The following is a 27,491-nucleotide window of genomic DNA, read 5'->3' as shown; positions in this document are numbered from 1 at the left end:
TTAAATGTTTTGCTCACGTTTTTGGTTTTATAGGTGTTCGATCTTCGTAGCCATGTAAAAATAATGACAGACAAAGTCGCGCTCAGCTGCCAGTGAATAACTAAAATAAAATTAATACATCTAAGAATCTCACTCCCTTTGAAACAGATATATCGCTGTGACTCACATGTACGGACCGAGTCTATTTTAGCGACTTAACTTTTGTTTTTATTTCACACTCCATCTTTATTCTATATCTGTTATATATATTAAATAAAGTTCGATAATAAATACGACTATTATATTGTTTATAACACAGTATATAAATGTCATTAAATAAATAATAAATATTTATTCGTATACAGACAAAAATAAAATCAACCCAGCCTGCATTTCTCGCAGTGCATCCATATATATTTTTTTTTTAGAATTCTAAATTTGAACGTGGACACGCGCCAGTATCGAAGCGTGCGCCCGACATGCCGCATACGTGAACAGCGAATACTCTTTGACTAAAACCTACTTTGTGTTTTTTTTTTTGTTTTGGTAAATATAACCTATGAAACGTAAACCTCCTTGGAACCCTGTAGCTTTTGTGAATAACTTGTTTTTTTGTTCTTAATTTAATTGTACATAGTTTATAGTGGTTCTATTCAAGTTTGTTTATATTTTTTTTTATCCAAAGCATAGAGCACCGACCAGACGGCGTTCCAAATTTAAACGCGCTATATTAGAACTAAGTGATGTGTTGAATGTAATCGTAGAAGAATTCTAGTTCCATATTTAAATTTGTCTATAGACTAAGTGTAAGTTTATGTCTGTTATAAATAATGGGAAAGAAAAAGAAATCGGGCGGGAGAAAAGGAGCTAACAGTTTCTTTCGTTGGATAAGAAGGTAAAAATATATATATATATATTAAATATACGCAAATTAATATGCATGAGTGTTTTCGTGATTAAATGAATGAATTTTGTTTAATTAATAATTTGATAATATGGAATTTGTACTAATAATACATCTATATTAAATTGATTCGTTTTCCTAATAATGTATAACATTCATACAATTTTGCTACTGTATACCTTATTGCTACAGTCACAAGTTTCATATTTGCATAACAATGATCGAATATTCTGAAAAAATATCTACGGATTTCACTCGAATGTTTTTTTTTTTTTTTGTAATAAGACATTATAACATATATAATTTTATATGAACTTCAATAGAATATTTTTTATGCTTACCATTCTCTTTGTACCATAGACAATAATTCGTTGTCTGTGAGGCCTGAACTCAAAAAAGTTTGTTTTCTTTGTTTATGTTATAATGGTTAGTCGTTTCAATAATATTTTTTAACCACCGGCTGACAAAACGAGGTTTGTAAATTTTTTAAATTATATATATAATTTTTGTACATATGTATATCTGTCGCTCCCATATGTAACAGTTAATCAACGTGTGTACGTTTGTAAAAATCTTAACGCGTATAAATTTTTTTAAGTTTTTAATTATAACGAGGAAAGTGTTTGTCTAAATTATCGAATATCGAACAAATACTAGATGTAGGAAGGAATAAACTGTTATTTTAGTACTAGTAAGTAACAGTACTAGTTTGGGTAATAAATCAGTTCCGTCGCTTTTAACAAAATATAGACGTATATAATGATATCCAAGACTTTCGTGAGTATTATTTAAAGAAAAAACTAATATTTTCGGATTACTACGCGTTTTTTTATATTTAAACTGCATACTCCCGACATTTCTGTTACTTTGCGGGGCCTTGATCACGGACAGACGAGATGAAGAAAAATATCACATATATTTTTGCATATCACGTGAATTGATAAAGGACATTGATATTTAGTAATAAAAAAATATTAGGTGAATAGTACTTGTATTTTTGAATTAGGGCTTATTCGAAGTACATATATGTTTTGGTAAAATATTTAACGTATGAATTAATTACCTACTTAATACTTATACTAATAATGTACTTCTATTAATTACAAAAATATTGGTTTAATTATGATATAGCGATAGATATATATGTCTGTTATAGGTCCGCCTATTTTTGTCAAATTTTATAATATTATTTTTAGTACATAACTTTAGTTAATTTTTTTCTCTAATTCATACATTTTTCGTTATAAATTTTTTGCATTGTAATGCTTTCGTATCAAAAGCGTTGATTTTATAAAAATATTTATATTAAAAGAAAACTAATTTATAATATAATATTTTATCTGCCTCAATTCGATCGGGAATTACAACACGTACGTACGTATGGTATCTTTCTTGAGGGTAGGTAAAAAAAATATATCTTCTCTATGACGTATATTTTTTTTATATCATCCAAATCAGTCATTGATTTCACCATGCATTATGCTCGGTTAATTCACCACAGGTAATACAACGCTTTCTACGGTTCACGCGTGACTTTTCATTTCCCGTTTACACTGGACGGTTTTCATTTTAAACTATTGGAAAGCTGTTTGTTTAGTTTGATATGCTGTTAGTAGAAAATTAAAGCGATAAATTGATTTATATGATAATATTCGAACGTACGACCTCTGATGTGACGTTCTAAAGTCATTTTGTTTATTGAGCTATCATGCCTTTGACGGTTTTTTTTTTTTTTTTGTTAAATAAAAATAAACACCCAGTTATCTATGTAAAGCGGGTGCACACGTGAGTGGAGTCGTTAAAAGTTATGTTATTATAAGGTTCGCGTGCTATTTATATATAGAGGATGTCAGTGTGGAATATTAAATGTTATGTCAAGTACGTTCATGACAATACGGTGTTGGGTTCCGTAGTATTATTTTTAAGTACATCTTATTTATATACGATATTCATATTGATATTCCATAGATTGGACCCCGAAAACGATGTTAATATTAAAAAAAATAATTATATTTATTTTATTTCATAAGTTTAAAAAAAGTTCCAACAATTCAAGTTTTTTATTTCATTAAATTATTTTTTTTTAGTATTTTTACAACTTCCCTCGCTGTTAGCTGCAATTGGTACATAGACTAAGGCTGAATTAAATACCTGAATAAGGAATGAAGTAGACAAAAAAAAATACGCTTTTTTACTTGTACTTCATAATATAATAGTATTTCATTGATTTAAAAGAAAAAAAAATATTTTATATTCGTATGTAGTGTGACGTGAGTTTTTTTTTTGAGACATGATTATTATAAATAAGTAATACATTACCTAGGAAAATATATATAGTTGTATATAGTTAAATGTAGTAACGGTTGTATCCAAAAATTTGTCAAACTGAGACAATATATGTGACAAAATATGTTTCTTAGAGGTGTCATTCACTAAATTAAATATAACGTCAATAAAAATAAGATTTCCAATAATATAAATAGTAATAGACAATTTTAATAACGTAATTGTTATAATAATAATAATAGTCTATTATATCAATTTAATTTCATTTACGTAAGTGACCAGGGCATCGTTTTAGAGGGAAAGTGCTAGATAAGTTTATAAGAAGTAGATCCTGATCTCAATAAAATCGCTTTAAAACATTACAATAACAAAGACTTGACCCATTCTCGGTTCGTTAGACAAAATTCCTCCCGTACTTCTGAATCTTATCGGAAGGTTCCAATAGTTACTAAATTACAAACAATGACTGTCAATGCTGTATTGTCACGTATCCGGCTATTCAGACGCCGCGCCGTCACGCTTGATTTCTACTAGATTAAGATATAACTACAATACTACTAGCCGCTAGGTGCTACTAGGAGTACTTCAAGATTAATCCATGTATGATGGCGATTATTAAAAAAAAAAATTTTTTTTCTTGTATAAAGTGTAACATACATACATATGCTCATATCCGTAATAAAAATATATTATTATATAATATGATATTTAGATTAAAAAAAAAATATAGAAAATTTTGTCATTTTTATATTATGTGTTTGTATTTAAAAGTACCATTTAACTTATACGGCTTCGGATGCTGGGAATGTGTTGTGGTGTCGATTCAGAATTTTTATACGATTAAATATCGATTACTTAGTTGTTATGACAATATTTTCTAAATACCTCACTATCCTTACTATGTGTTTCAATCAAATTGAACGGACAGTATCAATGTAGATTGTGTGAAATACACAAAACTGACCGTATTTAATTTAACATTACGAACACGCGATTATTCTTTGCATGAAAGTTAATTGACCTAATGGGATCTATTTAACGAGATATCAGAGTTGTATAGAGAATTCATAGAGGAGATGAATAGTACTGTTTTAGGTGATATCGTAATTATACAAGAATTCAAACTAACTGCCGGTTAAACAGACTGTCTATCCGAGACGGTTAACGTCACTGAAGACAACCCATTAAGAGACTCGTTAAATGTCGGAAAATATGCCACATGTATTGAGAATAATATCAAGAAATAGATAATCAAAGAAAAATAATATGATCTTTATCTAAACTATTTTATACGACTACCGTCGGTTATAGACTTTATTATATGGAGGCCAACGATAACAATATCAATATACGCCTTATATGAAAAGACGAATTATATCTTGTAAATAAAAAAATATATATTTTTACGAGTAATTTATTATAAAAATGTCAGTAAAAAGCAATATGCTACATGTTAAGGGCGCGGTACATAAACGAAAGCATCTGCCTTATAATAATCGTCATAGCACGTGCCGACATAAAATATACCATAGCTTGTGAGTCTGGGGCAAGTCCCCCTCGCTCGCCCACCATCGCTATCCAGAACGCGTCCGCTTGCCAAAATTACATTACATCGAACGCTGGCCGTGATATAATACAGTTATTTGGCACCAAAGCGAGCCTTGGACGCCGTCTGACTGTCGGAAGCCGCTAGCATAGTGCTGTGGGTACGTATTTGGTAGTTAATTTCAATTTCACCACGTCATACTGTTGCACCGCCCACGGGCTGTCGGACGTGTGCGAGATATCAAACAATATTGTTTGTAATTAAGTGAATTTGTTCGGTGTGATGCAAGGTACTGTTTTGGTGCCATCGTTTCTTTATAGTTCCAAAGTTGATTGTGTAAGGTCGATGACCAAGAAGTGAAGTTTTTTTTTTTTGCAGTCAGTGGAATTTTGAGTTATTTAATTTTGTAAAATGATTTAATATTTAATTTAATCAAAAATGAATGATATGTGTGAGTATATTCTGTCATTATTTATGCGGTATTTTGATACTTTTTGACGTATAATAAATTTGAGGTGACTAAGAAAAAGTGGGTGAACTTTGGGTTGTCATGAAAGAGACTCTATGGACATAGAAATAGAACTCATTTTTGAAGAAAATTTTTTTTAGAGAGCAATCAGTATATATAAAAGACTTTTTATATTTAGAAAATTCTTTAATTTTAAAATAAAAGTCAAATATATGATAAAAAATCTGTGTATTATAAATGGATATATGTTTATTTATGTAACAGTTTTCAAGACTACTATTAGTGACTAGAGAAATTTAAAAGAAATGTTTATTTAGGAAGAGCATTTAAATGAAGTTATACAACGGTAACCAGATTGCCTAACAGCGTACTTAACATGAGTTTAAATTACACTACATACGAGGCGTTTCCCGTCTCCCAATGAAAAACTATCACCGCTCTGTCTTAATTGAATTATCATTAAGTAAATATAATAAATAGTATTTTCTTATTTTGTACTATTAAATGAATGTAAATAATGTGAACCAATGGCCAATGGATATGTCAGTATTTTATCATCCTATAACTGATTATGACGAAAAATATTAGGAAATATATATTTATCAACGAAAACCATTTAATGAAATCCTCATATAAAAAATATAAATACCTTTTCGTCATATTAAATTATCACTGTATGTACACTTCGTTGATGACACGCGATTTGCTAGGCTTAAATGAGCGGAGGCTTAAGGAGTGTTTTAAAAATTCATTAACATTAAAAACTATATGCCATTAATTTTAAACTGCGTCTTATCGTTAAAAGGCTATGGTTTATTTTTGATTGTCCTATCTGGTGGTAGACGGAAACAGTGGTAGGTAAACTCACCAGGCATGTGATAGGTACTAGTTACCTCAGTACAAGTCTACTCATAATTTACTTGAAAACTATGTAATACTGAGGAATTAAAAAATAAATTAATTCATTATGTACCAAAAGTAGAAATAGTTGCATTATTTTAAAAGAATTTTGATGAACAAAGGATAACTTATCTCTTAAAATTGATCTCCACCAGAAGTCCTTTTGATGGAAGAAACTAGAAAATAAATGTGGTATAAGTACCATAAAAAGAGGGAAAAATAAAAAATATATATATGTATATGCATACAAACAAAATTATTTTTTAAATAAATTAAAATTCTAAATAAAATTTACAATTCAATCAAACGTAGGCTTAAAAAAAAATTATATTACTCTGTCTGCGATCAAGGTCGTAAGATTAATGCGTTAGGTAATTGATACGTGTTATCAGTTAATAAATTCATTACTGTTCCTGTGTTACCGATCGCTAGATTGCTTCTTTAAAAAAATCTATACATACATACTGTTATGGGTAATTTTAATAACAAACTCAGCTACACTAGTAGCGAGCCGCGTCTTCGACTGAAATGTGAGTAATTTGTAAGTAAATATTTTGATGTGAATATGTCTATGTTTAATACGTGTTATTGTCTGGTTAGACGTGTAGTATTAGTGTTTGTCATGTATAAGTGGAAAACCATGATACTGACAGTGTTATCGTTTAAGTTGAAAACTTATACTAAGAGCAATGATTCGAAGAAAATCTCTAGCATAAACGTTTTTGTTTGATATTTAAGTATCCTTTAGTAAAAGTATATTTTAATTATTATCTTATATTTTAAATAAAAAATTTGAATTCAATAGAAATTACTTATTTATTAGATTTAATTTAGAAATTTCCTCTTATAGTAATATCAATAAGGGTACAGCAACATCCTGTTCATTTTTATGAAAATAACTAGCAAAATTAAAATGCAAAAAAACTATATAGCTTTGTTTATGTATTTTTTTACAACGTAGTATTTTTTTTTATTTTTCATTAGTTTGCATTACACTATAAATCTTAGTCAGTTTACCGGAATTCATATCTATGGAGTGTGTATGTGATAATATTTTTGAATGCGAACCTCGAAACTGTACGTGTCTAGTCAAACGTTAAAAACTCGTAGTAAGATCTGCATGTATAATACAATTTGATAATTAAAAGACTTGATATACGTGGAACAATTATAGTATGTTCCATAGGGATACTATATTGTACTTACTCATGTTTCAAATATATATAAATATATATATACTTACTTATATGAACGCGTCTGCCCGTGTTCACGTGCTGAAAAGTAATTGAAACGTCGGGATTATGCAGTATTTTAAAGTAATAAAATAAGCGTAGTAAATCAGAAAAATATTTCTTTTATATATAACGGCTCTAGTGATTAAATGCTTCAGTGATGGTGAGACAAACGCGTTGTAAGAAATCTATATTTTTACCTCGTCACACACATGTTTATGAAGGTTTCAGTATAAAGGCAATATTTAAAAACTTTAGAGTCAACTCAATACCCGGTTGAGAGGGTATCAAATAGTAAAAATACATTAAAATAAAACTAAGCTTTTCGTATGAATGTGTTTGGAGACTCGTGAGGCCTGCCCGGGATCATTATATAGATAATGAGATCTAAGATTTTCGCGAGTATTCATTTAAATGAAACTAGTATTATTCGGATTTACTACGCGTATTTTATTATTTAAAAACTACATAATCCCGACGTTTCGGTTACTTTGCAGCAACCGTGATCATGTAGTTTTTAAATAATAAAATCCGCGTAGTAAATCCGAATAATACTAGTTTCATTATATAGATATATAATGATAAAAAAACGCGTATGTACTATATAAGAAACATAGTATATTTTAATATATTTATTCTAATTTATCCCTTCACGTGTTTACCATAAACGTTGAAGTCGACACTGAGCTGTGCCTGTATCGCGAAGTGCATAAACGGGCACAAATTAAAATCTCAATACATTAAATTCATTCATTTTTATGATAGAAAACTTTTACCTACGAAAGTGTGGTAAAACGAGACGTTTCCGTGAGAATACTTTCTAATATTACGTTACGTTTGAGATATTGTCTAAACTTTAATACTCTAGAGATGATTTAAAAAAATGAATATTTTTCACATTAATATTATAAATGGAAATCTTGTGTTTGAATTAACACGTATGAATTGGTTTAGATTAGCTAAAAAGTTTCGTTCGTTTCGTTTTGCGAGTTGGATGCAATCTAAATTGATATTAATTTGAAGATTCTGAACATAGGGTTCCGTAGAAATATAGTTTTGTTACACAAAAATGAATTAACATTTGAAAAAAACAACTTATCATATATTCTACTGAAACCTTATATTATATTTGTGCATAATGAAACATATTTTCACGCGTCATAGAATTTCTTTTGATATAATAGAAATATTGTTCTAGATTCAGATTTAAACAAAACGAAGTTACAAACGACGCTGACATTGAAATCAATTGTCTGCCTTAATGCCGCCATTTTGTGAACAACTTTGTAATGGCCCCCGTCAATCATTGCATTAGTACTTAACGAGCGATAAAAATTTACAATGATTTAGGAGATTTTTCGAATAAAACAATATACATTCAAATCTGTTAGGTTTAGTTTTATATTTAAATTCTGATATAATCATTTGTTATTTTTCGTTAATATATTATATCAACATCCATAAATATTATTAAAAAAAGTTTCGTACGTACCGTTCTATTGAATGATCATAGTTTCATCAAAATCGATATAATAAAAATATTAACATCGAAATCAATAATTCCATTGTCGTTGCACAATATTTTTTTTTTTTTTATCCACAATCAACAAAATTATATTTCTTGGAACTATCGCATCAAAGTACTATTAATTTTTATTATCTGTGTAAAATAAATCACAGACATCTGTTGCTATGATTTACGAAATTGGTTCGATTTTATACGGATTGTTATATTGCTATGGTAATAAGGTTCAAATTGGCTTAAATCGATACACCTGCCGGTGAGTAACCTTCGTGTCAACGACCTGTTATGGCTGTTACGGCTTACCACGGATAGTTACAGATTTTATTGTCTGAATTTTTTTTTAATCTTGTCTTGTCCTCCATAGCTCACTAGCTGCTAATGTAGGCTATAAGTATATAAATAACAGGATATTTTGAATAGCTCCTTCATTTTTAACATATGAAAGATTTAAAAGAATAATGTCGTAAGATTTTCGCGTAGTATTATTACGTGTTTTTTATTATTATTATTTTTATACATGATGTAACATATTGAATAAATATATATAAATATATATATATGTAAATTTGTTACAAATACACAACTAGTACATTATATATATATTATAATATTCGTTTACGAGTTATCGATATCAAAAAAATCTATATGTCAATACGCTATAAGATTTTTAATTAAAAAATCGAAATTGATTTTCATTTTCAAGATACCATCGAGTCGATTAAGTTGTGTCCTAAAAAACACCACAAAGATAAGTTTTTTTTTGTTATTATTGAAAAAATATTGCCTGATAAGGATCTACGTCCTATTGAAATTTGAAATTAGAAAAAAAAGATGACTATTACATTTTTTTTTTATTTATTTAATTTAAGGTTAGAATCCTTTCTTATTCTTCTTCTTTTTTATACTTTTATTCGTTATTTATTTATAGGGAAACATTTTATACGATATGAGTGTAGTATATTATATATATGTATATATATTAAAACTTTTATCCTCGCCAAATATGTCTTGATATTCCGCCAATGAAAGACATTAAGATTTTTCAGAATTAAGTTTATTTGAAGTTTTGCTTTTATAACAATATGCTTAAAACGAGTTTGCGTTACACTACATACGAATTATTTACCGTTTCTCATTGAATACGTTAATACTACGTTTGAAGATTTATGAATGAACAAATTTTGGTAAAACTCTACAGAAAAATGGTTGTGCAGTGTAATATAGTTAAGGTTTTTTATCCCGAAATTTTCTTAAGTTATCAGAGGTAACAGAAAGGTATAGCTGTTGTTTTTGATATGAAGGCAATAGATGGCGCTGATGGTTGATTATCGTGTCATTTCTTACAATAGTCGATTATTTTTAACCCTAATTCCCAAAGTCCACGAGAAAGAGTTCCGATCAAAAGTTTCTTTGAGGTGATATATATCAAATCAAGTTAGGAGAAACATTAGTTTAAAAAATATATAATATTGTTACATTATCTGGAACAAGCAGACAGACATATCGAATGTTTAAATGATATTCACTTATTACGTATTCAATTTTATATTTAGGTTACACTCCGACACATCCTTTATATATATATATATATATATATATATATATATATATATATATTAAATGCGAGTAAATAAAACTTAGTATCCCTATAATCATTCCTCGTATGTCAAGTCAGTTTACCATTATTACCATTGTCAAGCAAACAGTTCTTGTGAGCAAATTCAGTAACAAGTCATTAGTCTAGACTAAAATGGTTTTAAACCAAGGATGATTTAGCAATATTTAGTGTAACTGTCGCCATTTTTGTACCACCCACACAGAAACCAGTCCTCGTCCTTAGATGTCATGCAATCGGAAATTATAAATAGGACTCGATAGGTACTTATATTATATGAGCCTAGCTTCCTGTTTCATTATAATGTTATCGAAATACAGATTTTATTTGATATAGAACCTTATGGACTTTCGTTTATTTATTTTTTTATTTGGGAGAAATAGAAAAAAAATTTAATACAATTATCTGAACAGAGGAATTATTTTAGCTCAAAATTGGGTAGTGTAAGTCTTAAATACCAATAGTGTTTTTTGTTGCTAATAATTTGATTATATCTAAATTATGTGAACTTTAAAGTCTCTTTTTTAGGAAATTTTATGGCCTCTAAATCTTCAATCTCTGCCTATTATGTCGTTTATGTTTAGTAAAAATTACGACTCCAAGATACAATTATTATAATTATTTTTTGAATAGTGCGCGGTAGTTATGTACTTTATTTATAAAAAAAACATTAAAAAAATTGTCTTAAAAGTCCAAAAAATTTCTCATCTCATTATAATCGACTTTAAAGGGAGGTAGTTCTGGATTATACTAAATATCTAAGTTTGTTTAACGATTATTCGTTTATTTTCCATTTGATATATTTTTTGAAAAATTTAACAAAAATTCTTTATATATGTTATAAAATATTTATATATTTATCTTTGAATACTCCGGTGACTCACTCGTAACAGAAAGTCACTTTATAATCAAATCTCAATAGATTCTTTACGCATTACTTACATATTTCACGTGTATGTCTGTCTACATGACATGTAGATGCGGAACACAATCAAATATTTCTTGTTTAAATTCAAACAAGAAAACAACATATATTTTTTATCTATTATATTTTAATAAAAACCAAAACATTTATATTTCCGTGCGATGTCATCTTAAATAACGAAATCACATCCAAATATGTTCAGCAGTTTCCGAGCAATATCGGCAGATATACAGAGACGAAACCTCTTAGCATTCAATGGGTGCCGGGTCCATCGCGTTGCAGGGAGAGGAGCTTCAACAGTGCCTGGGACTTGCGACCCAGGTGTAGGTTTAAGGGGCCCCTAACTAACGCGCGTTAAACGCTCACCTCCACCGTCCAAGCTCCTCTCCCTACCTAACCATATTTGAAAAGAATTACTAGGGCTGCCTTCGAAGTACGTTCCAAGGATGAATTGATGTGAGTTCTGGACAGGCCCAAGTCTTTTAGTAGGTTGTAGAGAGATTTAGCCGTAATATCTCTCGCTCCCACTTCAACCGGGTATAAATCCACGACGAACCTATTTCGAGTGAGTTCGTTTAGATTTCCATTAAAAAAGACGAATGTATATAGATCCGAATTCCGAGTCTATTATATTTAAATCCGATTAAACCTTAAAATGTTTAGGTTAAATCGGTTATTCGTTATATCTTTAACTTGCATTAGCTTAAATAAAAGTAATATTTTCGGATTTCACCGTGATCACGGGCAGACGAGATGAGAATCTCTCATGTTGCTATAAAACATCCGAAACGTCGGGTGTGCGTAGTTAAAATAATAGAAAATCCGCTTAGTAAAATCCGAAAATATTAGTTCTATTTAAATAAAATACTCGTGAAAGTTTTAGATTTGATTTTTCTGGATAATCTTTGTAGTAAATGTATTTGTAATAGAGTTAACAAGTCTGTAAGGATAATGAAACATAATGAAAACATTACTTATGATATATATTACTCTTTTTTATCACGCTATTGGCATTAACGTATTGCAAACAGCATTTAACCGACTTCGCTAAACAGGGTTCCGTGTTTTGCCATATATTATGTACGTTTTGTCAGAGATAGTCTCGTAATGTGGACATTTTAATTATGTTACGTTACTCTGTAAACTGTTCTGTTAATGTTTTTCGTTTAAGTAAATTAATGAAACAGTTGGAAGCTTCATAAATATTTCTATGTAAATATAACATAAGCCAGGGAAATATTTCAGTCTAAACACTTGATATATGCATTAAAAAATATTTCGTATACTTTATTCGTACGGCTAAAATCGCGAATGCTGCATTTGATGTAGTTCCGGCGATTTCATTCGCTTCCGATCGGACCAATCTGTCTGGTCCAGGGAAAACTTGGACAGCAATCAAGAGGCCATGTTAGGAATGTGAAAGTATCGATAAACATATTTCTTTTGAAACGGCAGACATTTTTGCCTTTACAATATTAAAACAACTCAATATAGAACGTCGGAATATGCACCAGATATATACAGTTACATTATAATAATAGTGTTGTATGAAAACGAGAATATTTTTATCGATGATTTATTATTAATAATTAGATAGTGTCGGATTGATTATGGTACATATAAGACGGTGACTCTGCGTCTTTCGGGATAGCATCGACGTGTTGTCACTATTTATAGAAAAAAACGAATGTATAGGAATTAGTTGAAGTTTGTTCTTCATTTGAAATTGTACTTTATTTTTATCATATTAAGTTTATTTTATCTATATACTATATAGATTGTATGTGTGTGTGTATGTGTGTGTGTGTTTTTTTAATTTCTTTAAATCACCTTAATATTATTTGGTATGAGAATAGCATATATGTAAGACGTGAATAATTTTCTATTTATGTATTTATAATATATATTTTATTTGTGTGCTTATTTAAGTAGGTACCTGTACCTCTTTTTTCCTTCCCTTTTTTAAGGAATGGTGTAGATCACTATTTATTTTCATGTTTTCTCTTAAAATGGTTTCTGGTAGAGATCTTTATTAAGGGATTATATTTTTAAGTTATACTTCGTTCGTCACATTAGTTGTATAAAAATGTTTAGTTTAAAAGTTGGTAGTTTTTGTAACACAGCCCTTAAAGATATTTCATAGTATTCATAAACTTAATTTCACAAGTTAGTCCACGTATAATAGGTAATTGGGTTGATCGAGAAATTTCTAGTATGCTAAAAGACATTAACCAACAGTCAGTACGTACAGCTTGTGTCACGTGACTTTATATAAATACTACAAACTAGTATATAAATACACGGAATCCGGGAATAATAGCCAGCCTGTCTTATCTGATATCACAGCGATAATACTAAATCCGTTTAATAGTTTTTGACAAATATCAAAAAAAAAACATTCTCGCAAACTTCAGGTCAACTTGTAATTAAAAAACGATTTATTTTTATTTGGCACAAAGATTTTATTACACCGATTGAATGATGACGATAATATCGACTACGGACAAAACTTTTCTTGGACTTGCATAAAAAGTATCGATAGTTTATTTAACAACGCTATGCTCCATTTAATTGTACGCTTCCAAGCTGTTACATTCAAGCTATTATGATCTTTATGACATTATAATAGAGATTATATTCGAGCAATAATATATTATCATTAATGTGCAATTAAAGTGCACTGTTGGAATTCATTAAAATTTTCATATTGGTAACCATTAGTACTTTAAAATCTAACATACGATATAATATAGTTCATATAATATATATGTGTATTCATCATTTATATGTAAAATCATAATTTATTGGTAGCAAATGTTTTATATTATATATAAGGAATTCATACGTATTTTGTCACAGACTATATTTAAACTAGTTCAGCGCCAGTTTATGTTTTAATGAAGTGTGTATGGCTGTGACCGGTTCTTGTATTAACAGATAGAAAAGAATATTTATCAAGTATAAAAAACTCGTTCCTTTATATTTGTTATTTTATTTCTATTCGAAGATAATTTCTCTTTGTAATGCTTTTATTAGTTATATAAAAAAAATCATAAAAATATATGTAATTCAAAATATTTTGGTCTCAAGGAACAATGTAGTTACAAACCGGACACACAAGTCAATGAGTCCGTGATTGAGACCGCACGAGACTACTAGATGTCTGAAAAAGTCAATGCATTCATTAGTGCACCACACTCATTGTGAGTTAACTACCCGAGGGACGACTTCCGCGTGTTAGGAAATGACGCATGACGTCATACGTCACGATTTCTAAATAACATGTCAATTTATGCCGTGTCTTAAATTTTATTCTAACTTTACTTATATATTAATAGATGTGCATTATTTTAGTTTGTTCGTGTAAGTATTGTTTTTTTTTTTTAATATAATTTTGAATGTTTTTTTTTTCTGTTAACACATTTTTGTATTAATATTTGGTTCGGCTTTTTTTTAATACGACGCTCCAGTTTGTTATTCTAACATTAAATACTAACGGTTCAGTTAAAAATTTACTTTATTCATATAAACCTGTATGAATAAGTGAACATTATTAAAACGGGTATTTTTGTTATTACAGCGATTTACCTGATGAAGAAGATAAGAAATCGCCCGTTCTTTTGTTAGGAGTGAACAAGTTATCGGATTCTCCATTTTTCCTGAGAAGAAGACTCACAGACCCTCACTCATCAGGATCAATTAGATTCTTCCGCCCGCCAAAATCAAAGTATACGAGGGGTCTAAATGGCGATGAGAGATTGGAAAAGATTAGACAAGATCTTCTGGTTCATAAGAACAAACCAGACACCTACATTCCAAAACCTGAGGTCTCAATAGAACCGGAAACTAAAGGGCCTTGTATTAAACTAGGCTGCGTCGGTAACTGCATCTGTGACAGGAAGAAATCTTCGTCCAACAGAGGCTCTTTTTCATTTCATAGGCCAGAAAACAGACAGCCTTCTCTATGTCCATCAGAACCCTATGGTAGAGCTGAAAGTAGAGACAACACAGAAAACGACATAGAGTTCAAATATACGGAACACATTCCAGATGTACAACCCTCAAGCAGCAAGCAAAACTCATACAACGTGACACCGAAGTCCACTGAACGAAGACACATACTTCTTTCAAACTTGAATGAGAGATTCCGCAAAACCCTCAGCTTAGATTCAAGGAAGATCGAAACAAATCGAGTGCTGAGTCTGCCACAGGAACCTAGACCAAAATCTCTAGTTAATACAGATAACATTTGCGTACAATACTCGTCGAAAGATCCCTTCATTCCGGCTAATTTAGTAAAAACCAGCCAGCCGAAGAAGAAACGCAAATCGTTCTTTTCTTTAGACACATTCTTTGATTCAAAAAGGTCAGACACGTCCTCCATAGATGACTATTGTTCCTCGAAATATAAGCGTTTTGAACTAGAAAGTGATGACTCTCCATTGTTCAGACGTGAAAGACCAAGAGAAAGGACACCAGATCTTCTTAACCTACCTGTAATCATAGATTCCGTGCGAAAAAAGCAATCAGACACAAAGAGGCAATTGGAGAAATTAGAAAACCATTTTTATAAGAGCCTGGACAAACGCACAGTTATTGACGCCGTACCAGCCGATGCGACAGAGGGACCGAGCGGTATCAACCATCTGTACGACGAGGAAGTAGAGTATATAGAACCGATACGAAGCACCTTCACCAGCCAGAGCACCTTGATACTAGACAAAAACACAGACACGCTGAAACAAGACTCCATACTGACGATAAACACGGAGGAAATTGACATAAAACTACCAAGTTCAACAGTGTCGCCAGCCTCAAACAAAATAGAAAATGACATAGACAGTATCGGGGCTTACGAAATAGAAGTCAAGGAGTGCGATCTGAAGTGCACTAAGAACTTGGTTGTCAAAGTTATGGACAAATCTGTTGACTCGATTGGAAGTTGTTCCTTAGATGTCGATGCTAGTACGGACTTCTCAGGTAACGAGTGCATTGATGTAGCATGTTTGAATGCAGAATTTCTGTAAAATCTACTTTATTTTTTATCATTTTTTTTTTGTACGTGCCAGTCATGACGAATTATTATTTCACTGTCCAGAATAAAAAAATGTTTGTATTTTTTTTTTCTTTTATTGCATCTACTTTCTCCTTATCGTGATTGTGAAGCTTTTTGTCGTTTTTTTTTTTCTATCTAGACTTTATTCATTATCAACATTTTATTTCGTACATCATCAAAAATAAGCACTTAAAATAAAAACTGTTGATTATATATATATATATATATTTTTGCATTTACATAATTTAAGTATTTATTTATTATAAATAAAACATATAATAATATAAAATATATATTATAGGTTTTATTCTGCTTTTCTTTTTTTAAATTATGTGTCTAAATAACGTTCCGTTTTAAGTTGTTTAAATCAAGGTCTTAAATCCGATAGAATAGCTTTGCCATTTCTCGGAATGGTTCTCAAATCCTTACTTAATAAAAATGATATAGGTACTTCTATAAATAGCATTCAACTATATATCAAAAGGTTTTTTAACGTTTCCTAAATAGTAAGGAAAATAAAAGTAATATTAAAAAAATATCTACTGTCGCAAAAAAAAACTTTCATTCTCCTGAAACCAATGATTGTTGTTTATTGAACTATCAAAAAATATATAGATTTGTTTGAAAGAAAAAGTTATATTCAATGGCATGATCAAAATGGCAGTGTCTTAATAGCTGACCTTTATTTGCAAACCGAAATACAAATAAAAAAAATTTAAATTTATAGATTCTAGGCAGGCTTAATTAATAAATCAAACATTACCTCGAACTGAAGGAAAAAATTGCGAAACTTCATTGTGAACAGTTATTATTAATTCTATGTTTCATACGATGGATCCCAACCTAAAATTAAATGAATATTCTGAAATAAATTTATGACAAATGTTTATTTCTACACTTGAATAATGAAGCACTTTCGTGATTAGCGCCAGGGTATTGTGCACCGTCATCAATTATATAAAAGCAAAATGTGATATAACATTACATATAGGTCACTCAAATAAAACGCATACAATGCAAATTTGTAATATTGCAAACAAAGATCGTCTACCTATTGAGTTAACACAATAAGTTTCTGACCTCGAGCTGCCTACGCACATCTCTACTAGACCGGTCATTGTCGCTGGACACGCCGACTAATACGCGCGTGCGAATACAATAATATATGTATGTATTAGTGTTTTAATAAAAATTAATTAATAATTTCAAGACGTGAAACGGAACGTACACTAACTGGTCCTGCGCGAGTGACGTTTGTAAAAAAAAAAAAATTATTATGACATTTTAGTCATCTAGTGATTTCACGGTTGAGCTTCGGTTTTTCGAAATTTTATTTTTCGTGTGAGGTGATTGTATAATTTAAAAAAAAAGTTTCAATTTCTCGTAGTTTGTGATTATTGTCTTATTTTATTCCTTGTTACCGCCGGGTGAGTTTGAACCTTAAAATTATTACAATTGTTAGTCTACCTACGATTATCCTTAATTTTGATCCTTTTACTTTCATACACGGTCGCATTTTCTCAATATAGTAATCGAGATAAGATGACTAACGTTATTTTTTACATGTATGTGTAATGGAAGTGTATTGTTTTATTGGTCACGGAGACCACAACATAACACTCTGTTAACAGTTGCCAGAAATTATCGACAAAACGTATGTTGAAATGTATTTACTAATATGAACTGCATCTATATTAAAAAATATATACATCTTCCACCTAGCAGTGAGTAAAACCTATAAGAATAAGTAGACTTCCTTGTAAAAATTTGTAGATTTTAAATCAGTATTCTTTTAAATAATCTGATATCTCATGTCTTAATAGTTTAAATATTTTTTTTATAAGGTTATTTCAGCACTTGTGGTGTTATAAATTGAACGCCTTTATATTATCTAATAAAACCTAAAACACTTCTATACATATTTATTTATTTTATATGCAGGAATATATCGAGCATTTTATTGTAGAAAAATATTAAAGTCAGAGACTGAAGTCACATGATTTAATAAGTCTTTCATCGCATGTACATATCAATCGAGCATTTCCAAAGCCTTGTGAGACTTAAAATTGTGTAACACTTGAAAAGCAACATGACAATTCTATCCGGTTTGTTTTAATGTGATAGCATTTAAGAAATGTTGTCTGTGATATTTCTCAACGTATGTCATTTCGAAGTCTTGCAAGAACTATGCACATTTGTAAGTGTATATTAATTACAAATATCACATCGATTCACAAACAGTCGGAAAGACAGGAATGTGATTTAAAATGATTTTTCTCCATAATGAGACATGATCTTTGTTTAATAAATAATGAATAGAAATAATTAAGTTAGTAAGCGACATTTTTGTGTAATTTATGACGTCATTTTGATAAACGGCTATTTAATTCATGCACATAACTTCAATAGAATGTGATTATTACAATGCTTGTTAGTACTCGGACGACAAAATATATTGAATCACGGTCTACGGTGCCATGTAATAAAATTATATCGTACTATATTAGTAAATTTAAAAATAAAATTAAAAAAATAAGCTATATTATATATTTAAAAGGGTAAATAATAAACTTATACATACTACACACCGATATAGAGCATAGTAATGAATTTAAATTATATGCTAGCATTTTTCCATGTCGTTATTAACATATATTACAAGTATGGTATGTATATGATAAGGTTGGCCGAGTTAAACTGGTTGCCATAAAGGATAAATGACCTTGACCTTGACCTTGAGAGAATGACTACACCATGCCAAGGGTAATCTTTCTTGTGCATTTGTTTTGATGCAATATAATCCCACATAAGAGAAGAGTTTAAAATTCTAAGACATATATATATGTATATATATATACACATATACATTACTTGATGCCGTCAAAGGTTCTTTTGTAATGTAATGAACAACCTTTTATCTTAAATTTTGATGTTGTAATTCTTTGTATTTGCAATTGTTTTTTTTTAATATTTCAAACTACCTTCTCCATAACATAATACATGCATAATATGAAAATTGTTTAAAGGAAATTCATTTTATTGATTACTAATAGATTGATACTTTTAAGAATATGTTTTTTAACGTGTCATCCATTTTTAATATATTATCTATAATAATAATAATTTATATTAACATATTATAATACATTTATTTTTATTCACACTCTTTTCTTGATTTCCAGTATAAAATTATATATATATATATGATTTTCATCTCATATCAAACCCACTATGAGTATAATTTTAACTTAATTCTGTAGTGTATTTTAATTTATGTGTGACAATGTTATAATATTTTAATGTTAGTTTTTTTTTTTATTACTTAGTTGTTTGTTGATGTGTAGATTTAAAGTAATAAATATATTTTTTAAGAAATTAATAACTATTTAGTATATTTTTATTTACTTACTCACATAATTTTTTTTTTTTTTTGTCTTTGTCATTATATATGTATGTATGTCTGTTAATTGTTATTTTCAATGTTTTAGAGTCAGTTTTAAATTAATTCCTTAGTTATCATAAATTTTATTGTAATTAATATACTCGCACGTAAGTAAATTAACTCTGTGTGTAGACTTTTTTTTTATTCAATCGTAACTATACATGTATTTATTATTGCATTTTACTATTCCTGTTAAAATGGCGACTGATAAATCATGCCTGATATTTAAAAACATTTTTATATCAATAAACATGTGTTTAATTCAACACAGCTGTTTATTCCGTTATTAACGATAATATTTTTTGTTTTAGATACTACATCCGGAAGCTTGAATCTCCTTACGCCTTCGTCGACGACCAGTAGGATACGGGATTTCACTTCCAGGATACAGGAACGAGCCTCCAACCTCCACACAATATCACCGCAGGCTCCAATATCACCAGCCAGGACACCAGACACAACCCCAACACCTCGGAAGACTGATCACCTCCTGAAACCTCCGCCGAAGATATACATTGACACAGCGAGTCACAGGTCGAGGAGTCACTTGAAGAAACGGGACGAACTACCGCAGAAGAAGCCAAGCTACCTGAACCTAGCGTGCTCAGTGAACGGGTACACGAACCTGACAACGTACGATTCCAAATTGCGCCAGGACATCAACAAGAGCCGAGAAGCTTCCCCAATAAGGCCCATAACACACACGTACCAGTATAAAAGTGAGAGCAGCTCACTGTTAGTGCCGATCCCAGTGAGCGCTAACAAACTGTTGGTACCGAAGTTCGGTCCTAATGATACTCGCACTGATTTGACGCCCAAAGCGCCTTCCAAGGCGCTCACCGACCCACACATAGCATCCCCATTACATGCCTATATGGCAGCAGAAAATAAACAGCTGAAGAACGACTTCTTAGGGCCAAGCATGACGACTACCAGTCGTCAGTTTATATCGAATGAGGGCAAGAACTTTGCTGCGTCTATGTTACACCAGAAGGATGAGGTGGATAACGTTAAGGAAATGACATTCAAGTCCAGTTACTCGGAGACGAACTTCAGACAGACGGTCAGCAATGGCAAAGAGAGCAGGTTCTCCTCTGAGTCGTATACGATATCTTCGAATGGTGTCTCCAAACGGGTCGAGATCACCAAAGAAAACGGCGAGAAGCTGACGAGCCCCATGAAGAGCTTCATACAACAGCGCGTCGAACGCCTATACGGGCCGGGAGCGCTCGCTCAAGGATTCTTCAATCAGAAAAGGCACAAACTGAAGAGTACAAGTGACGATGAAGACTCGAAGGTGTTGACGGAGAAGTCATTAAACTGCCCCAGCGAGAGATTCGTGTCACCACGCAAAACGAACGAAAGCTTTGACAGTGAGAACATATGCACCAGTCCCACGAATGATACAACAGTGCTGCCTGTACTCAGGCATCTCAGGCCCGAATTTCGAGCCCAACTGCCAGTGCTCTCACCGCGGAAGAGCTTGAAATCCGATCTCTCGCCTCAGAAGCTGGAACAAGACATTCCGGAAGCGAAAAAGACTGAATTGGTCGAAACCAGCGAAGTGACCAATGGCCTATCTGTGATAGATTTAAACAAACCAGTGAAAGAAAATTGTGAAAGTGAAAAAGTTAACGGTGATGTGGTTAAAGATGGACATTACTTCTTGGATTTGGAGAAGAAGGAAACTGAAAGGTTGATTGCTCTGGCCGTGGGCGCTGAAAAGGAGTTAGAGCACTTGCAGGTTTATATTTTAATGTTCTCAACATATATTTATATGAAAAACAGTAGGATTTAATCTTTTTAAATTCCTGTCGTATTTAATATAAATTAAATCAACTCAGTTATGCTGAGTCTAGAGTCTAGATACAAAAAGAGTTCATAATTTTATTCCAGCGATGATTATTGATGCTTCAATAGTTCGTATAAAGTTGATATAAGTGAACCTTGTCGGTGCCTAACACCAACTCTTAATAACTTTAAAATATTGTATAGATTTTTTTTTTATATTATATAGTAATTAAATATGTATACTGAAATGAAACAATTTTGAAATGGTTCCGAAATAACACACATTGCATTCATTTGTAACAAAAGTTAATTAAAAAAAAAAAATTAATCTAAGAGAAACATAAAAAGTAGACAACTAGATTAGAGTAGCTACAAAAAAAGTTACAACTATAATGCAATCTCAATATACTATTTACTTAACTCTTCAGAATGTTGACAATGTAAGTGAAGAAGTGCTGGGCTTCCTCCGAGCTGCCTCTGGCAAGGCGAGGCTGTTGGCCACACAGAAGATGCAGCAGTTTGAAGGTTGGAAACCATACATATTCAGTTAAAAATCATAATTTCCTTACCCCCACCTCACAAGTCACCTTAATATAGTGGGACATTTTCTATCATTGCTGTTAGCTGAAGTAGAAATTTACATATATATATGTATTTGCATGTGGTTAAGCCATACTGGTCGTTAGACTTTGTTCCTTAATTACGTTCTATGACATGCTTACCCGATAGTGCTAGAAAATCTGCCCTTTTTGCACATGCCTTGTAAATCGTTTCCCGTAGTCCTGTGAATGGTTAAACTCCTGAAGATTTTTTTATATGGAGCAGAAATATGCCCTCAGTGTTGTGGTAAATAGGTTTTGCTACTTTCATTCCTCTGACATTTCTTCCGGAAAATGATTCAGTTAAATTAGACAGATGCTGTAAACCTCCTCACTCAAGAGCATTACTCGAATTAATGCTGGCGAAGAAAAGTCGTGTTTTCCACTCGCTTTTCCACTTTCAGATGATTACGTCAGACATTCCTTTATCTTGTGCACAAAAGAGTCTTTCGCTATGATGATATTGAACAAATTTTTCCGATCCGAATATGCGCTACAATCGGTAGGAGACGCGAGCCGTTCCAAGCGTTACATCCAAATTAGACACAATGGTCTTTGCAAGGCATGACGTCCACAGCCCTGAGCTATACGCGGCTGGCGTTAAGTCTTTAGTTCATATTAGTAAGCTTTCCACCTTAGCATTTCAAGTAGTTTAAGGGCAAAGGCTTAAGTAGACCATAGACTATACAATGCTACAAGCTAGGTAATTATCTGCCTAGCGTTTCACGAAACTATAAGCAACAATCTAGAAACTGGGTGAGGTGCACCCACAAATCTCCCCCTTGAGACAAGCTACACCCAACTCAGCGAAATAATAGACTTCTCTGAAGTCAGGCTCCGACTATCATTAGAGTATGATTCATATACCAAACGACTCTCAGTAAAAATCTGACTAATGCTAACAAAATCTACTTAACCTGAAATTACCAATATAACTTGACCTGTCAATATTCTAGGTCTCTGCAATAACTACATATCAACTTAACATAAAAACACCAATCTAACTTGACCTGTCAATATTCTAGGTCTCTGCTATAGCCACATATCAACTTAACCTAAAATAACCAATCTAACTTGACCTGTCAATATTTCAGGTCTCTGCAATAACTACATATCAACTTAACATAAAAACACTAATCTAACTTGACCTGTCAATATTCTAGGTCTCTGCTATAGCCACATATCAACTTAACCTAAAATAACCAATCTAACTTGACCTGTCAATATTTCAGGTCTCTGCAATAACTACATATCAACTTAACATAAAAACACCAATCTAACTTGACCTGTCAATATTCTAGGTCTCTGCTATAGCCACATATCAACTTAACCTAAAATAACCAATCTAACTTGACCTGTCAATATTTCAGGTCTCTGCAATAACTACATATCAACTTAACATAAAAACACCAATCTAACTTGACCTGTCAATATTCTAGGTCTCTGCTATAGCCACATATCAACTTAACCTAAAATAACCAATCTAACTTGACCTGTCAATATTTCAGGTCTCTGCAATAACTACATATCAACTTAACATAAAAACACTAATCTAACTTGACCTGTCAATATTCTAGGTCTCTGCTATAGCCACATATCAACTTAACCTAAAATAACCAATCTAACTTGACCTGTCAATATTTCAGGTCTCTGCAATAACTACATATCAACTTAACATAAAAACACCAATCTAACTTGACCTGTCAATATTCTAGGTCTCTGCTATAGCCACATATCAACTTAACCTAAAATAACCAATCTAACTTGACCTGTCAATATTTCAGGTCTCTGCAATAACTACATATCAACTTAACATAAAAACACCAATCTAACTTGACCTGTCAATATTCTAGGTCTCTGCTATAGCCACACATCAACTTAACCTAAAATAACCAATCTAACTTGACCTGTCAATATTTCAGGTCTCTGCAATAACTACATATCAACTTAACATAAAAACACTAATCTAACTTGACCTGTCAATATTCTAGGTCTCTGCTATAGCCACACATCAACTTAACCTAAAATAACCAATCTAACTTGACCTGTCAATATTTCAGGTCTCTGCAATAACTACATATCAACTTAACATAAAAACACTAATCTAACTTGACCTGTCAATATTCTAGGTCTCTGCTATAGCCACACATCAACTTAACCTAAAATAACCAATCTAACTTGACCTGTCAATATTTCAGGTCTCTGCAATAACTACATATCAACTTAACATAAAAACACTAATCTAACTTGACCTGTCAATATTCCAGGTCTCTGCTACAATCACATCAACGAAAGCGGCAACGAGCCGTTCCCAACAACACTGGAAGACCTGCAAGGTTTCTGGGACATGGTGTGCCTTCAAGTTAGGAATGTTGAGGCTTTGTACCAACATATTGATGTGCTCAAAGCTAACAACTGGCAGGAGGTACGTCTACATAGATAAACATACACCTAAACACCTGTTTAAATTGTACAGCATTGATATTGATTGAACAAGCAATTTGATTTCTAAAATATAATATATATATATGTTAAGTATTGTTCAATATATGATATGATAGTCCAGAAATTTGTTTACAATTTTAATGGAATCTTTTGAATTGCATATATCCTGATGGGCGCTAATTAGGCGTGCGTGATTAAAATTTACTTAATATTATTAAAATCTCTAAACAAGTCATATTTGATCTGCAATAAATGTCTTAAATTCAGTTTTCTATTCATGTTGCATGTAAATAATTATATTATATACATTATCAATTCCAGGTATCGTCTCCAGTAAGCAAGCCTGTGTCGTCCCCGGCCAGGACTCGAACCCGTACCCCCGTAGTCAAGAATGAAAAGGCAAGACTGGCCGCTGAGAAAAGGGAATCTGAGAGAAAAGCCATGTTGGAACACCGCAGGTAATATATATATATATATATATATATATATAAATATATATATATTTTTTTTTTTCAACTACCTCACTATAAAACATTCACTAACTTGGATTTGATGACTTAAATGATGTTGATCTTTACATTGTGAAATCCATTTAGTAATTTCTGCTTGACATACATACATACAATTTTATAAATGTACCCCGAAATAATATCAGCATAAAGAATTTAGTGTGAATGCACTCATCTAAATTTGTTGGTAACTTTTGTGCAAAATATTGTAACTGTATGAAAATTAAGTATTATTTTCTTTATTTTTATTTCTATGTTTAGTATGTCTGTTTGTCGAATCATACTAGTGTGTATGCACTTTTATTTCAGGCGTGCAGCTCGTGAACGACAGCTGGCAGCTCGGGCTGGACCCTGTGCTGGAGAGAGCTCGCTCGGACAGAACGGAGAAGAGAATAAGGTGCTTACATAACAACAAGATTTATAAGATGACCTCAAGAACTACCACTTTAATTTGACCTTTTCTATTCATAGCCGTTACAGTAGAGGCCTTTATTCATAGTCATTGGGAGTAAATTTATATATCTAATTTGATACAACTATCTACACCAAATTCAATCTTAATATTATGTTAATAACAACTTGATCACATTAAGGAAATATAATGAAAACACACAATGATAAAAAAATCTGAGTTGGTAGAAGATGAACTAGAAGACTTATATATTACATCTAGAAGATTTATGTACTATTCTTGCAAAATATTCCCTTTCATTCCATACACGCTCCATAGTAACATCCGTGAAAGTTAAAATACTCGATATGAATTATGACCTTTATCTCATTTCTATACCTTTCATACAAATACCCATAAAATATGTTTGATGTATAGCATACATAATGTTTATCGGTGTATATAATACTTAATTCTAAAATACTATACTTTCTTTTCAGGAGGTAGAAATATTTGTAGGCAAAAATTCAAAGTCGAAGCAGATACAACAAGGTGACTGTCTCGGTTCGTCATCAGAAAACTCATTTACTCAGAGCTGATCACTCTACCTGTGTAATATCCACATTTGTATGTCTGCATTGTATTACGGAAAACATTTAAACTAAGCTTCCTGTAGACATTCAATTGCCAATTATGTTTGTAATTAATAGTATTCGGTTTTATGTCGGAACTATCAAAATCTTCATCAAAATTATTAATTACTTAGACATTTTAGAGAAAATATTTAACCAGCAATATGACAGTGTAATCGAATGTAATGTTTTTTTCATACAATAGCTAATTTTTAAACATGTGACGAAATTATTGGAATCCTGTATAATGGTGTCAACAAACATACAAATGTAGATACGCGCTTGTATCGTTTAAAAATTCTTGTAATGTGAAAAATTTTGCTGTATTATTTAGTACTTTTATAAAATAGAAATACTCTCATTACTGCCTGATATGCACCTGCGATATAATAACATAATCTGTAAAAAAAAAAAAGTTAACCGTGTTAAATAAATGTAGGCATTTTAGAGAACACAGTCTATGAAATATGTTAATCAGGTATCAATGATGGATTTATGATTGTTTAAAAATATATTTAAAAAAATAATAATATTTTAACTATTTATGACGTATTACGTTAAAATTGCGGTTATATATGTGCATAATTTAAAATCGGATGTAGATAATAACTGGGAAAGATACTGATTTTTATGTAATATTAAATTCATGATTGTACTTCAATAGTGTTGCTATTGCAGAAAATACATTACGAAATCAATGAATGTATGACAAAGGCTGATCAGTTATTTATATTGTTTTTTAATGATTCTTTTTTAACTAAACATTGCCTTGCTCATTATTGTGATCACCATCAAAACGAATTATAATTAATTAATAGAATATTTACTCAATTATCAATTTAAGTTTAATTTTACACTGATAACACTGTTTAAGATTGATAATAAATTTCAATAAATTATTGTTTAAATTGAATGTTTGTTTTTTTTTTAATATTATTTACAAACAGTCTAAAGAGACTGCCAAAAACTCTAAACGAAACGTTTTTAAAACTGAATTTTCTCCTAATAAAAATTTTTACTCTTTCATTGAGCAGGATATAAATATATTTGAAATTCATTTTTTCTTTCATCCACATTCTGTTATTTACATATGTTGTATTATAAGTAACTTATGATTACAATACATGAATTACTATTATCACTTTCATCACTAATATTTCTTATTTGATTATAAAAAATAAATACCTTGAAACATGTATTTAGAAAGACAGACTGTTTCTTTCTTTATGCTGGCAACCCTTTTTT

The 27,491-nt window shown here is 31.0% G+C and overlaps 1 protein-coding gene across 2 annotated transcripts; it reads left to right on the top strand.

Annotated features, from left to right (window-relative positions):
• Nucleotides 1-455: 455 nt before the first annotated feature.
• LOC116776189 (uncharacterized) lies at nt 456-27,159 on the top strand. 2 transcript variants are annotated; one of them, XM_061525248.1, is made up of 8 exons: nt 456-874; nt 14,962-16,361; nt 20,191-21,623; nt 22,099-22,195; nt 24,537-24,694; nt 25,036-25,172; nt 25,533-25,620; nt 26,115-27,159. In XM_061525248.1, the coding sequence occupies exons 1-8, from the start codon at nt 810-812 to the stop codon at nt 26,211-26,213; spliced, it is 3,477 nt and encodes a 1,158-aa protein (XP_061381232.1). In that variant the 5' UTR covers nt 456-809; the 3' UTR covers nt 26,214-27,159. The 2 variants fall into 2 exon arrangements, with proteins under 2 accessions (XP_061381232.1, XP_061381231.1); XM_061525247.1 differs by lacking the exon at nt 456-874 and adding an exon at nt 14,557-14,744.
• Nucleotides 27,160-27,491: the final 332 nt, after the last annotated feature.

Source organism: Danaus plexippus, chromosome 28 (genome assembly GCF_018135715.1).
Source record: "Danaus plexippus chromosome 28, MEX_DaPlex, whole genome shotgun sequence".
Classification (NCBI taxonomy): domain Eukaryota; kingdom Metazoa; phylum Arthropoda; class Insecta; order Lepidoptera; family Nymphalidae; genus Danaus; species Danaus plexippus.
This window is presented reverse-complemented; position numbering and strand designations above follow the sequence as displayed.